This window comes from Pseudophryne corroboree, chromosome 7 (genome assembly GCF_028390025.1).
Source record: "Pseudophryne corroboree isolate aPseCor3 chromosome 7, aPseCor3.hap2, whole genome shotgun sequence".
In the NCBI taxonomy this organism is placed as follows: domain Eukaryota; kingdom Metazoa; phylum Chordata; class Amphibia; order Anura; family Myobatrachidae; genus Pseudophryne; species Pseudophryne corroboree.
This window is the reverse complement of record NC_086450.1, coordinates 451,443,440-451,459,483: the sequence shown is the minus strand read 5'-3', so window position 1 is coordinate 451,459,483 and position 16,044 is coordinate 451,443,440. Positions and strand designations below refer to the sequence as shown.

The 16,044-nt window shown below is 47.2% G+C and overlaps 1 protein-coding gene across 1 annotated transcript in view; it reads right to left on the bottom strand.

The window, feature by feature from the left end:
* Positions 1 to 4,340: 4,340 nt before the first annotated feature.
* Positions 4,341 to 16,044, bottom strand: part of RHBDL1 (rhomboid like 1) — a 68,306-nt gene continuing 56,602 nt past the window's right edge. Inside the window, exons 7-8 of the mRNA XM_063935064.1 lie at positions 10,110 to 10,170; positions 4,341 to 7,693 (exon numbers count right to left, since the gene is read on the bottom strand). Coding sequence (XP_063791134.1) covers positions 7,422 to 7,693; positions 10,110 to 10,170 — 333 coding nt within the window. The 3' untranslated portion in view covers positions 4,341 to 7,421. The remainder of the gene's footprint in view (positions 7,694 to 10,109; positions 10,171 to 16,044) is intronic.

The following is a 16,044-nucleotide window of genomic DNA, read 5'->3' as shown; positions in this document are numbered from 1 at the left end:
CCTCAGTCGGTCGACACAGACCCAGACACAGGCGATGACTCCAGTGGTGACGGTGACGAATCAACCGTATTTTCCAGTAGGGCCACACGTTATATGATTTTGGCAATGAAGGAGGCGTTACATTTAGCTGATACTACAGGTACCACTAAACAGGGTATTATGTGGGGTATAAAAAAACTACCTATAGTTTTTCCTGAATCAGAAGAACTAAATGACGTGTGTAATGAAGCGTGGGTTGCCCCTGATAAAAAGCTGATAATTTCAAAGAAATTATTGGCATTATACCCTTTCCCGCCAGAGGTTAGGGAGCGCTGGGAAACACCTCCTAGGGTGGACAAGGCGCTAACACGCTTATCTAAACAAGTGGCGTTACCCTCTCCTGAGACGGCCGCACTTAAAGATCCATCAGATAGGAGGATGGAAAATATCCAAAAAAGTATATACACACATGCAGGTGTTATACTACGACCAGCTGTAGCGACTGCCTGGATGGGCAGTGCGGGGGTAGTTTGGTCAGAATCCCTGATTGAAAATATTGATACCCTGGACAGGGACAATATTTTACTGTCGTTAGAACAAATAAAGGATGCATTTCTTTATATGCGTGATGCACAGAGGGATATATGCACACTGGCATCACGGGTAAGTGCTATGTCCATTTCGGCCAGAAGAGCTTTATGGACGCGACAGTGGACAGGCGATGCGGATTCAAAACGGCATATGGAAGTTTTGCCGTATAAAGGGGAGGAGTTATTTGGAGTCGGTCTATCAGATTTGGTGGCCACGGCTACAGCCGGGAAATCCACCTTTCTACCTCAAGTCACTCCCCAACAGAAAAAGGCACCGACTTTTCAACCGCAGCCCTTTCGTTCCTTTAAAAATAAGAGAGCAAAGGGCTATTCATATCTGCCACGAGGCAAAGGTCGAGGGAAGAGACAGCAACACGCAGCTCCTTCCCAGGATCAGAAGCCCTCCCCGGCTTCTACAAAAGCCTCAGCATGACGCTGGGGCTTCTCAAGCGGACTCGGGGACCGTGGGGGGTCGTCTCAAAAATTACAGCGCGCAGTGGGCTCACTCGCAAGTAGATCCCTGGATCCTGCAGATAATATCTCAGGGATACAGGTTGGAATTAGAGACAGATCCACCTCGCCGTTTCCTGAAGTCTGCTTTACCAACGTCCCCCTCCGAAAGGGAGACGGTGTTGGAAGCCATTCACAAGCTGTACTCTCAGCAGGTGATAGTCAAGGTACCTCTTCTGCAACAAGGGAAGGGGTATTATTCCACTCTTTTTGTGGTACCGAAGCCGGATGGCTCGGTAAGGCCTATTCTAAATCTGAAGTCCTTGAACCTGTACATAAAGAAGTTCAAGTTCAAAATGGAGTCACTCAGAGCAGTGATAGCGAACCTGGAAGAGGGGGACTTTATGGTATCCTTGGACATCAAGGATGCGTATCTCCACGTTCCAATTTACCCCTCACACCAGGGGTACCTCAGGTTCGTTGTACAAAACTGTCACTATCAGTTTCAGACGCTGCCGTTCGGATTGTCCACGGCACCTCGGATCTTTACAAAGGTAATGGCCGAGATGATGATTCTTCTTCGAAGAAAAGGTGTATTAATTATCCCATACTTGGACGATCTCCTAATAAGGGCGAGGTCCAGAGAACAGCTAGAGATGGGATTAGCACTGTCTCAGGAAGTGCTAAAACAGCACGGGTGGATTCTGAATATTCCAAAATCCCAGTTAATGCCGACAACTCGTCTGCTGTTCCTAGGGATGATTCTGGACACGGTTCAGAAAAAGGTTTTTCTCCCGGAGGAAAAAGCCAAGGAGTTATCCGAGCTTGTCAGGAACCTCCTAAAACCAGGAAAGGTGTCTGTACATCAATGCACAAGAGTCCTGGGAAAAATGGTGGCTTCTTACGAAGCAATTCCATTCGGCAGATTCCACGCAAGAATTTTCCAAAGGGATCTGTTGAACAAATGGTCAGGGTCGCATCTTCAGATGCACCTGCGGATAACCCTGTCTCCAAGGACAAGGGTGTCTCTTCTGTGGTGGTTGCAGAGTGCTCATCTATTGGAGGGCCGCAGATTCGGCATACAGGATTGGATCCTGGTGACCACGGACGCCAGCCTGAGAGGCTGGGGAGCAGTCACACAAGGAAGAAACTTCCAGGGAGTATGGACGAGCCTGGAAACGTCTCTTCACATAAACATTCTGGAACTAAGAGCAATATACAATGCTCTAAGCCAGGCAGAACCTCTGCTTCAGGGAAAACCGGTGTTGATCCAGTCGGACAACATCACGGCAGTCGCCCATGTGAACAGACAGGGCGGCACAAGAAGCAGGAGTGCAATGGCAGAAACTGCAAGGATTCTTCGCTGGGCAGAGAATCATGTGATAGCACTGTCAGCAGTGTTCATCCCGGGAGTGGACAACTGGGAAGCAGACTTCCTCAGCAGACACGATCTTCACCCGGGAGAGTGGGGACTTCATCCAGAAGTCTTCCACATGCTGGTAACCCGTTGGGAAAGACCAATGGTGGACATGATGGCGTCTCGCCTCAACAAAAAACTGGACAGGTATTGCGCCAGGTCAAGAGATCCGCAGGCAATAGCTGTGGACGCGCTGGTAACGCCTTGGGTGTACCAGTCGGTGTATGTGTTTCCTCCTCTGCCTCTCATACCAAAAGTATTGAGAATTATACGGCAAAGAGGCGTAAGAACGATACTAGTGGTTCCGGATTGGCCAAGAAGGACTTGGTACCCGGAACTTCAAGAGATGATCACGGAAGATCCGTGGCCTCTACCTCTAAGGAGGGACTTGCTTCAGCAGGGTCCCTGTCTGTTTCAAGACTTACCGCGGCTGCGTTTGACGGCATGGCGGTTGAACGCCGGATCCTAAAGGAAAAAGGCATGCCGGAAGAAGTCATTCCTACTTTGATTAAAGCAAGGAAGGAAGTAACCGTGCAACATTATCACCGAATTTGGCGAAAATATGTTGCGTGGTGCGAAGATCGGAGTGCTCCGACGGAGGAATTTCAACTGGGTCGATTCCTACATTTCCTGCAATCAGGATTGTCAATGGGTCTCAAATTGGGATCTATTAAGGTTCAAATTTCGGCCCTGTCGATTTTCTTTCAAAAAGAATTGGCTTCAGTCCCTGAAGTCCAGACCTTTGTTAAGGGAGTGCTGCATATACAGCCTCCTGTGGTGCCTCCAGTGGCACCGTGGGATCTCAATGTGGTTTTGGATTTCCTAAAATCTCATTGGTTTGAACCACTAAAAAAGGTGGATTTGAAATATCTCACATGGAAAGTGACCATGCTTCTAGCCCTGGCTTCTGCCAGGAGAGTGTCAGAATTGGCAGCTTTATCTTACAAAAGCCCATATCTGATTTTCCATTCGGACAGGGCAGAACTGCGGACTCGTCCGCATTTTCTCCCTAAGGTGGTGTCAGCATTTCATCTGAACCAGCCTATTGTAGTGCCTGCGGCTACAAGTGACTTGGAGGACTCCAAGTTACTGGACGTTGTCAGAGCATTAAAAATATATATTGCAAGGACAGCTGGAGTCAGAAAATCTGACTCGTTGTTTATATTGTATGCACCCAACAAGATGGGTGCTCCGGCGTCTAAGCAGACGATTGCTCGTTGGATCTGTAGCACAATCCAACTTGCACATTCTGTGGCAGGCCTGCCACAGCCTAAATCTGTAAAGGCCCACTCCACAAGGAAGGTGGGCTCATCTTGGGCGGCTGCCCGAGGGGTCTCGGCATTACAACTTTGCCGAGCAGCTACGTGGTCAGGGGAGAACACGTTTGTAAAATTTTACAAATTTGATACTCTGGCTAAGGAGGACCTGGAGTTCTCTCATTCGGTGCTGCAGAGTCATCCGCACTCTCCCGCCCGTTTGGGAGCTTTGGTATAATCCCCATGGTCCTTTCAGGAACCCCAGCATCCACTAGGACGATAGAGAAAATAAGATTTTACTTACCGATAAATCTATTTCTCGGAGTCCGTAGTGGATGCTGGGCGCCCATCCCAAGTGCGGATTATCTGCATAAATTGTACATAGTTATTGTTAACTAATTCGGGTTATTGTTGAAGGAAGCCATCTTTCAGAGGCTCCGCTGTTATCATACTGTTAACTGGGTTTAGATCACAAGTTGTACGGTGTGATTGGTGTGGCTGGTATGAGTCTTACCCGGGATTCAAAATCCTCCCTTATTGTGTACGCTCGTCCGGGCACAGTACCTAACTGGAGTCTGGAGGAGGGTCATAGGGGGAGGAGCCAGTGCACACCACCTGATCGGAAAAAGCTTTACTTTTTGTGCCCTGTCTCCTGCGGAGCCGCTATTCCCCATGGTCCTTTCAGGAACCCCAGCATCCACTACGGACTCCGAGAAATAGATTTATCGGTAAGTAAAATCTTATTTTTTGAGGTTAAATCTGTGTCCTGTATATATAGGAATTGATTTTGGCACTATTGTATCAAGGGTTAGATGTCCGGGGGATGAACAGGGTACAAAATCTGGCGTTCTTGAATATTGTTATCTCACTTACATTCCAATAATTGTCCAGAGTATACTTTAATTATTACTTTTTTTTTCTTTGTTACTTTTTTATATAGTTTTTTTTTTTTTTTTTATACTGTTATATCTATATATATATATCTGTATACTTTTCAAATACTTTTTTTTTTTGTCTGTGGCTCTTTTTTATAGCCAGAGTCTAGAAATCTAAATAAATAAAGCTTTATGGTATCAACTCTCTTTTTTTGTCCTCCCTATAATGGACTTGTGACTCTTGCGTCTGATACATAATCGCTGCCTGTCCGTCTGAGATGATATAATAGTTTTGCAGGCTAACAATTAATCTGTGACCGGAATCTACCTGGAAATCCGAATGTTTTAAAAGCCTGTTATTATTCTTGTTCACCTGTCAAGCAAATATAACTTAGAATCCTTACAAAAAAATAAACAAAAACAGCAATTTCTGTATATTGGGACAGAGGAAACGGTAACCCACAGCACCCAATCGGATTCTGTCATTTTTGTAGTGCAGTAATGACAGGGAGTGATCGGTTGCTATAGACTACAAAACCTTTTTCCTAGTGTCCCATACAGTACATACAGGTAATCTGCACGCGTTTCACCTGGTTTGTGGCTGCCTTCAACAAAATATTTAGACATAGCAATAAATAAATAATACAATCGCAGCACAGTTATGGAAACTGGTGCACAGAATGATGTAACCCATAGCAACCGATGGCGACTTGGCTCCCAGCTCCAGACTTAGGAAATGTCAGACTGTAATTGCCATGGGTTACCGCAGCAACACTGCACCGATTTAAGAAATGCCCTCCCCACTGCTGATCACAGTTACTACAAGTCACTTTTACAATAAGAGGTAAAAAAAAAAATGGTGGAGTGTCACACTGCGACCTTACATGTTCTATCAACTGTAGTAGCACAATATACTGTATATTCGGTTGAAGATATTTCAAAAGACAATTACGAGTTTTTGGATGACTGTACACAGTGGATTGTTCAAGCTGGTAAACTTCAAATTAACATTTGGGGACCAATGTAATGACAGAAATGCCAGCTACAAAAATGGCGGACATGGTAATGAGAGGCCGAAAGATTGAGGCAACTTTGTGAGTACAAGTAAAGTGTTGAGATGGGTTTTCATCAGGTAATCTTCCACTGAGGACCTAATTGCTAGATTAAGTTAATCTCAACCCCCCATTGCGCCATATATACAGTATGTCTTTTCTAGCCCCACAGCTGATATAATGATACATGAGGTAATGGCGACACTAGGCTCTGGCTGCTTGGTTCCACACACTCAGCATAAGATGTAGCTGAATAGGGCATAATATGGGTATGTGTCAGACTAATGAGGATGCAGGTGTGGTGTATGATTGAGATATATAATATTGTATAGATAATGGGACATTACACCCTCCATATTTGTATAATATGTCTGCATTAGAGCAAGAAATGTCAGCCTGTGGCTGGCCAGGGATGCTGAGATTTGTAGTTCCACAATCACTGCCATATCACCGGCCGCCTACCTTTACCAGGAAAACATTCACTGTGCTGTGCCAGAGCATTTATTAGCAATACTTCATTTACTGACACCGTGCACTTTTAGTGCATATTCTGGAAAACGAAAACAAGAAACATCGTGGTCATCGTCTATGGGCAAGTCTAGGTAATGCGGGATCTGAAAGTCTTCTTAAAGTGTGCTAATTTTCTAAGGACTGTCCCGTCTACCTGGGGTGCGAGAGAGATGGGAAAGACACAATGGCGGAAAGAGGGAACAGAGCTAGTCAGAGCGGGTGGACTGAGGTGACTTGGCACCTGGGACTCTTTGATAGTTTGTGCGCACGTGTGTATCTAAGATACATATCTATAGAGATATAATAGTTTAATTGGGAGCACTTTTTCAGCCAGCATGAAATATTTTAAAAAGAAAGTCTTCTTAAAATTTAGATTTTAACTAAACCAAATATCATTAATTAACCCACTTTTTTAGCATGAGAAGTACATGAAAAATTGCAGTATACCTTTTTTTTTTGTTGGGGGGGGGGGACGGGGGGGCTATCCCCCGACCAGTATGATAAATTAGATCTATATACTATAGATCTAGATCAGAAATGTGTTAAATCCACTAGTTTAGATCCCAAACTTCCAAATGGTGAATGAGGTGCACTGCGTCGCTCTTGAGCCAGGCTTAATAAAGTTTGGGAATTGAGATGGTTTGTACGGAATCCGGCACTTTAATAACTCCTCCCCTTCTATCAATTTAAGTTACCCATTTCACCAATTTTTTTTCTTTCTATATGATTGTGTCACTTATGGAGGCTGGGCCTGTGTGAGGTAAGATGGTTCATAAGTATAGGAAATGTAAGGCATTTGTAAGCTTATTAAAGGCAGATAAATAGAGGCCCTTCAATTGCTGTATTATTATTATTTTTTTTAAATATAAAACACAAGGATGTGTTGTTGGAATGGTGATGAAGTACTAACCTTAGAAAGAGTCAGTGGTTTGATCATGGAGGCATAAAGACATGTAGAATTATGGAGTATGGCTACCTGATGATAACCCAACTCCCGGAGAGCTCAATGTGCAGGCAGTAATAACTTAAAAGGAAAATAAAAATCAGATTATAAAATCACCTGCCCACATACAGTATATACATAGCAAACGGCATCACATCACTCTGCTTTACTGGACTTAGATGAACACGGCGTCCTTCTGCCCCCATAATCTGGTCCCGTCTATAAATCTTAGTCTCCGCACTGCCGAAGGTTCCAGCAATGCAGCAAGAGGCTAGTTCTTCGCTGGGGGTGAAAGAAGAGGGCCCCTTCAGCACCAAAGAATTCTTTAATGGATGCGACACAATCGGGGTCAGGGGGGATGCGGGATTTGCACACCGAGCAGGTCATAAGCAAACACATTCCAGAAGATAGCGAAAGCCAGGAAGGTGGCGTAGCACAGCAGGATGACCCACCACCCGCACTGGTCCTGGAGATTCTCCTCGTAGCTGCGCAAGATGGTCAAGCCCATGCTGACCCCAACAGCCGCGCCTGCCAGGTGGGCCATGAAACTGGGCTGGGGGCCGGCAGCTGGTAACGGAGGGGAGAAACGGAGCCAAACGGCCCGGCCCACTTCCGAGCTCACTGTGTGAAAAGAGAAGACACTTCGTGTTTTGCAGGCACAAAAACATTTAGGGGACAGATTTAGGGGGTCATTCCGAGTTGATTGCTCGCTAGCAGTTTTTAGCAGCCGTGCAAACGCTATGCCGCCGCCCACTGGGAGTGTATTTTAGCTTAGCAGAAGTGCAAACGGTTGTATCGCAGAGCGCTTGCGATCACTTCAGACCATTCAGTTCCGGATTTGACGTCACAAACCCGCCCAGCGTTCGCCCACCCACGCCTGTGTTTTTCCTGGCACGCCTGCGTTTTTCCGCACACTCCCTGAAAACGGTCAGTTGCCACCCAGAAACGCCCACTTCATGTCAATCACTCTGCGGCAAGCAGTGCGACTGAAATGCATCGCTAGACCCTGTGCAAAACTACATCGTTCGTTGTGCCTGTACGTCGTGCGTGCGCATTGCGCCGCATGCGCAGAACTGATGTTTTTTTAGCCTGATCGCTGCGAACAAATTCAGCTAGCGATCAACTCGGAATGACCCCCTTAGTTCAGGCAGGAAGGACTTGCATGTTTTTGCTCCGTCCAAAAGAGGTGCAAGCAAAAATAGAGCAAGAGCTTTCTCCCACAATAACCCAATATGCAAGCTGGTACTCCACACTCACATCCAACTAAAGCTGCCGTTTGGTTTGTAATCCCAAAGGTTTGGGAGTTTGCAACTTCACTACCAGTTGGGACAGTCCCCTCATAATAGTGCCTCTGATGAAACCGCCCAGACTGGCAATGAAATGCGTCAAGGGTGGTTGTGTGGTTTTTTTTGTTTTGTTTTTTACCCTGGAATGCTGTGTATTCTGCATATCATTAACTGCTGGCACGAATAAAGGAGAGCAACCTGATTTGGAGTGAATCACTAATATCGGAACCCTGTACTGGGCCCGGCTGCATTATAACTGCTTACTGACAGATAACCTTTTAATCTATCGGCGAGCTTTTGTCGGGATTTATCAGAGGCCAATAAATCTATTTATTCTCCTAATTTGAATTGGGGACTATGCAGGGCCGTCTTAATAGCATGGGCAAAGCAATGCACTGGGGCCTCTACATACCCATTCATGGAAACCAATAAATAAAAATCATAACATGCCCCTCCTGCGGTCCTGCACCATCTCGCCACAGGCTTCCATACAGTGAATGGCTGTCAGCACTCTGATTGGTAGATAGCGCCAGCCATTCACAGCCTCACTGCTCTCATATTGTGACTAGCACCCGCCCCTGCTCGAAGGCCCCTAGAATTGTGGGTCTGTGGGCAACTGTCCAGTGTGCCTATATGTTAAACCATTGGCCAACACCACCATACATCGATGGCTTTGAAAAACCGATGCATAGTAAATCTACCCAAAAGTCTGCTTACAGATATCACTATATAGTGCAGTTCCATTGTTTGCTTTCTCTTACCCCAGGTTTTTTTGTTTGTGTTCTAAACTAAAGCTATAGCTTTCCTGGCCATCGGAGTCGTCTTTGAGCACCTTCAATATCTGTGCTGCCTTTAACCATGTCTATGCAATGTGTTTATCAATCATGATGGGGGGCAACGAGCGGCCCCAGACATTTTTAAAATTTGTTTCCTATGCTCCTGTGTATTTACCTATGATAATCCTCTTGCAAAACAATAGCTAAGTGGGCAGAACGACGGATGTGCATCAATATTGGGGGTGGGGTTTGTTCTCTGTGTGATGCAGTCAGGCTGGGAAAGGTCCAAAAATATCAGAGAGAGCAAATAAAGAGGCGGCTGGGAAAACTCGCTCACGTGAGCCGCAGTATGATCCTTACGCTGTGTGATAGGTAAAGTGATGCCTGTAAAACCTGTCGCGTCCTGCCATGGGGTGGTGGTCGGGAGACCGACAGTCACATGACCTCCTCCACCATCCCGACCGCTCACTATCCTGATGGTCGGCATGCCGACCAACAGGGACTATTCCCACTCGTGGGTGTCCACGACACCCATAGAGTGGGAACAGAACCCGTGGCGACTGCAGGTCGCCACCGAGCCCGCAAGGGGCTTGCTGCACTCGCCCCTCCCCGCTGGGATGCTGCCGTGATCCCGGCGTCGGTAAGCTGACCGCCGGTCAGCCGTACTACACCCCCTGCCATGTATAAGTCCTACCACAGCTGCCACTGAATGAAAGTGTGTGAAGTTCAGATACATCCTGCCTCCAGCATTGATCCACCAATCGTCCATTACATGTTTTTTGAGGGCTCTAATTCCCTGATTGGCTACAGGTTGATCTAGCCCTGTCACTGTTCTAATGCTCTGATTGGCTACAGTTTGGTGTACTCCTGGAAATGTTCTGGCTGATTTTAGTTGCACACACGCTGTGATACCTAAAAAAGCTACAAATTGACTGGATATGACTATCAGAATGAATTATCGCTACATGTACTTACTGCAGACCAATGCAAGAACCATCCGCAGGACCTTATAAGGGCAGCGCATTCCAGCCCAGTTCTGTGAGAGAAAAGCAGAAGGCGTTATTGCTGTGAACAGCTCACATCTACGATATACTAGCAATTAAACAACGCTTACTACTAAGATGCCAGTTTAAACAGCTTTCTAATTCTAGAATGGAAATTTAAAATGGTATCTCAATGTGAGATGGGCATCAGCACGGTTGGGTAGTGGTTAGCAGCACTACCTCACAACTCTTTGGTCATGGGTTTGTGTGTTTTTCGCCATGTTTGTGTGGATTTAGTGTAACTGCTGTTAGATTAATTGACTTGAATTAAAAAAAAAAATCTATTTGTGTGTGTACATGTGATAGGGAATATAGATTTTCTCCTCCACTGGGGCAGGGACTGATGTGAGTGACTGATATATTCTTGGTAAAGCGCTGCGGAATATCTGTGTGCTATATAAATAACTGGTAATAAGTAAATTGTAACAAAATGTGTCATAAAAATGCTAGCAATTTAGAGCCAAAGTTTTTTGGGACTTTTATTTTTATGTATGCCTCTTGTTCATACTGCGAGCCTGTAGTAGCCTGGGCTTGTTAAGGGGGGCAACTGAGGCACTAGTGCAGTAGCGGATCTTGCCACGGGCAAGCAGGAATTTTGCCCGGAGGGCGCCGCACCATGGCAAGATCCGCTGCTGCTGTGCCCCCCGCTGCCCGCTCTGAGTCTGTGTCGCTGCTCGCTGTGAAGGGAAACTAGATGCGTAGCGTCTAGTTTCCCTTCGTGGAGAGGACCTTTGCTGTGCGGTGCGCGATGACGTAATCGCGCACTGCACATCATTTCAGCGGCGCTACTACTGTACAGGGGGCGTACCTGACCACGCCCCCTGTATGAAGCCACGCCCTACTGCCGCCCGGGGCGCAAAAAGCCCCTGAACCGGCCCTGCACTAGTGCATTGCTTGCTAATGTGGATACAGCTATATTGTAGGCTGAAGTAATGCAGATGAAACTCTGGAACCAGCGATATCAGAGGCGCAGAGAGACTCTGGTTCCAAGTGAATTCATAAGCTGTACTTTGCAGTCCACAAAATGGCCACCCAGGTGCCCAATATTGGAGCCATTTTGTTTTTGCAGCAGGTTGTGATGATCAATGATACATGTAGATGTCTGTAGTCATCTATCTTCCACACTCCCATGTATTATAATGTGCAGTCACACATGCTATTTGTGGGCTACCGCGTGTCTCTGCCTTCCATAGACAGTTCTGCCTCATCTATAATTCTGCTGGAGCGCTAACACTCAGTAAAGTACAATAGAGCTATGAGAGCGTTCATTATGCACACACTATGGGGCAGATGTAACAACGACTGATATTCTTGTTATCACTAGTTACTAATCCTTTAAATCAGTGGTTCTTAACCTGAGTTTGATCGTACCCCAGTGTTTTGGTGAGTCAGTCTCAGGGGTTCGGCGGAGGTGTGTGTCCATTCCGTTCACCAGGGTTGCCAGGTGCATTAATATACTTTTGGCATTCACAAAATACTTTTATAGCATTTTCAGTGTTTCATCATAAGAAACTGAAGGCCATTGACGAATGGCAAAAAATGCAGCACACGGCATGACCTGGCAGCCCTGCCGTTTACCCCACTCATATGTTTCATGACGTCACGCTCAGCATCATTGGCTGCTCGCTTGGCTTTGATAGCTGTGCTGCAGGGAACTTGGTGCGCTCGTGATTGTACGTCATTTGTGATTTCCTTTTTAATATTCCAATCCCTTCATACTATGGTGGTCATTTCGAGTTGATCGCAGCCAGGAAATTTTAGCTGCTGCTGCGATCAATAGTCCACGCCTATGGGGGAGTGTATTTTAGCTTAGCAGGGCTGCGATCGCTTGTGCAGCCCTGCTAAGCTAAAAAAAATTCAAGCAGAAGTAGACTAGACCTATACCTACTTACCCTGTGCGATGGATCCAGCGATTATGGGCCCGGCTTTGACGTCACACCTCCGCCCTCTGTTGTCCCGGACACGCCTGCGTTTTACTCACCACTCCCCGAAAACGGTCTCCTACGGACTGGATCCGCCCATCCACGCCTCCTTCCTGTCAATCTTCTTAGTGGTCGCCGCTGCGACCGCTTCCATCGGTAACCGCGACGTAACCCGGCGACCCCTGTCGCCAGGCAACGTCGCGCACAGAGGCCGCCGCGCATGCGCATTCCGCACCCGTTCGCACCGCAGCGAAAAACCGCTGCGTGCGAATTGGTCGGAATGACCCCCTATGTCGAGCAAAATAAGAAAGTGGTCGGACAAATACGTACAATGTGGATTCACGTGTATAACCAGAGGCGGTGTGTTGCACTGGGGCCCGCCACTGTCCAGGGGCCCAAAGCATGTAATGAGTCAAACTGACTCATTACATGCCGCTGTGGGCAACCGCTGCCCGCAGCACACAGCCGCCCGCAGGACACAGGAGAGGAGAGGAGCGCAGCTGCCACGGGGGGGGGGGGGGGGGAGGAGGAGGAGGGAGGTGGAGGAGGGAGCCGCAACAGCGCTGTTTTATTGGTTGAGGCGCTGCTGCTGTCCCTCTGTTTCACTATAGGCTGTCTTCCACCGCTGTGAAGCGCATCCCAGCATTCACAGCGGTGGAGGACAGCCTATGGTGAAGGACTGGGACAGCAGCAGCGCCTCCACCAATAACACAGCGCTGCTGCGGCTCCCTCCTCCTCCTTCTCTCCTGCCCGGGATCTCTGGAGAAGCTGCACCGAGGAGCCTGAGCCAGCGGAGAGGGTAAGTATATTTCTTTATTTCTCTTTCTTTCTAAAAAGGGGGACTGTCTGCCGTAATGTGTAAAAAGGGCACGCTGTCTGCCGTAATGTGTAAAAAGGGGAAATCTGCCTGCCGTAATGTGTAAAAAGGGCACGTTGTCTGCCGTAATGTGTAACAAGGGCACGCTGTCTGCGGTAATGTGTAAAAAGGGCACGCTGTCTGCCGTAATGTGTAACAAGGGTACGCTGTCTGCCGTAATGTGTAACAAGGGCACGCTGTCTGCCGTAATGTGTAACAAGGGTACGCTGTCTGCCGTAATGTGTAACAAGGGCACGCTGTCTGCCGTAATGTGTAACAAGGGCACGCTGTCTGCCGTAATGTGTAAGAAGGGCACGCTGTCTGCCGTAATGTGTAACAAGGGCACAGTTGCTGCCGTAATGTGTAAAAAGAGGACGCTGTCTGCGGTTATGTGTAACAAGAGCACGCTGTCTGCCGTTATGTGTAACAAGAGCACGCTGTCTGCCGTAATGTGTAAAAAGGGGGCGCTGTCTGCCGTAATGTGTAAAAAGGGGAATCTGTCTGCCGTAAGGTGTAAAAGGGGCTCTACCTGGTGTAGTGGTGCTACTGTGCGGCGTAATTTGAATAATGGAGACTACTGTGCACCGTTTTATGAATTGGTATTATTTGTGGCCACACCCCTTCCCCACGAAGCCACGCCCCTATGTATTTTTGCGCTGCCCCTGTTTTGCATGCAGGGGTGTTCCGATGCCGTTTCTTGCACACAGTGCTAAAATGTCTAGTTGCGGCACTGTTGCTAGGTATCCATTTCTCTGGCCCCGAGCAGGTCCCCCTCACCAGATCCTCTCCAGGGGTGAGGCGGTGGACTTGGATGGGATGGGGGGGGGGGGGGGGGAGCATTTTGTCGCACCTGGGCCCACCGCTCGCTAGTTCCGCCACTGTGTATAACAAAAAGTGATGGAAGTCGGCGTCCTCAATGCATGATTTGCAATGCCAAGTTGGGCAATTCTAGTCTAGCACCAGCAAAACTAAGGGAACACTTCCTAAATCTGCATGGAGATGGGAAGTACAAGAACACAACCCTTGCTGAATTCAAGGTGAAGAGAGCCAGATTCGATGAAAGGGCTACTCTGCCTGTTCTCGGCTTTGTACCCATTGACAAACCGATCTTAACAGTATCATACGAAGTTGCGTACCTGATCGCAAAGCAGGGAAAACCACACACCATTGGTGAAATACTCGTAAAGCCAGCTGCGTTGAAGATAGCGAATATCATGCTGGGAAAAGCTGCTGAAAATAAGTTGTCCCAAATTCCTCTTTTCAAATGACACCATCAGCAGCAGAATAGATGACATGAGCAATGACATCATCATCAGCAGAATAGATGACATGAGCACTGACATCATCATCAGCAGAATAGATGACATCAGCAATGACATCATCAGCAGCAGAATAGATGACATGAGCAATGACATCATCAGCAGCAGAATAGATGACATGAGCAATGACATCATCAGCAGCAGAATAGATGACATGAGCAATGACATCATCATCAGCAGAATAGATGACATGAGCAATGACATCATCATCAGCAGAATAGATGACATGAGCAATGACATCATCAGCAGCAGAATAGATGACATGAGCAATGACATCAGCAGCAGCAGAATAGATGACATGAGCAATGACATCATCAGCAGCAGAATAGATGACATGAGCAATGACATCTTGACTCAAGTAGTTGCAGATCTGATTTCAAGCCCAGCAAAATGCAGTCTCCAACTCGACGAGACCACCGATGTTTCCAATCTAAGCCAGCTTGTTGTATTTGTGCTTTATGTGAAAGGCGACATGATATAGGAATTTTTTTTTCATTTTATAAGCCTCTTACAACAACTAAGACAGCCGACGGGAAGAAACTTGTGGATGACTTCTTCAGAGACGACGGTCTTTGGTGGGACATGGTTTCTACAATTTGTTCGGACGGAGCTCCAGCCATGCTGGGATGAAACTCTGGTTTTGGTGCGCTGGTGAAAGTCGCTGCACCACACATCATTGTTACGCACTGAGGAGGTCATTCCGAGTTGATCGCTCGCTAGCTACTTTTAGTAGCCGTGCAAACGCATAGTCGCCGTCCACGGGTGGAGTGTGTTTTCGCTTTGCAAGTGTGCGAACGCCTGTGCAGCCGCGCGGGACGAAAAAGATTTTTGCAGTTTCTGAGTAGCTCTGGACTTACTCAGCCCTTGCCATCACTTCAGTCTTTTTGGTCCCGGAATTGACGTCAGACACCCGCCCTGCAAACGCCTGGACACGCCTGCGTTTTTCCAAACACTCCCTGAAAACGGTCAGTTGACACCCATAAACGCCTTCTTCCTGTCAATCTCCTTGCGATCAGCTGTGCGAATGGATTCTTCATTAAATCCATCGCCCAGCAATGATCCGCTTTGTACCCGTACGACGCGCGTACGCCTTGCAGTGCATACACATGCGCACTAGTAACCTTTTCACTGCGCTGCGAAAAACAGCGAACAATCAACTCAGAATGACCCCGTGTTCTGCACAGGCATGCGTTGGCAACAAAAACCTTGCCCCCAAAACTGGCAGAGGTATTAAAAATTGTAGTGGAATGTGTGAACTATGGGCCTAATTCTGAGTTGATCGCAGCAGCAAGTTTGTTAGCAGTTGGGCAAAACCATGTGCACTGCAGGGGGGGCAGATGTAACATGTGCAGAGAGAGTTAGATTTGGGTGGGGTGTGTTCAAACTGAAATCTAAATTGCAGTGTAAAAATAAAGCAGCCAGTATTTACCCTGCACAGAAACAAAATAACCCACCCAAATCTAACTCTCACTGCACATGTTATATCTGCTCCCCCTGCAGTGCACATGGTTTTGCCCAACTGCTATCAAAGTTCCTGCTGCGATCAACTCAGAATGACCCCCTATGGGGGTCATTCCGAGTTGTTCGCTTGTTGCCGATTTTTGCAACGGAGCGATTAAGGCGAAAATGCGTATGCGCATGGTACGCAGTGCGCATGCGCTAAGTATTTTAGCAGAAAACTTAGTAGATTTACTCAAGTCCAAACGAAGAATTTTCATCGTTGAAGTGATCGGAGTGTGATCGACAGGAAGTGGGTGTTTCTGGGCGGAA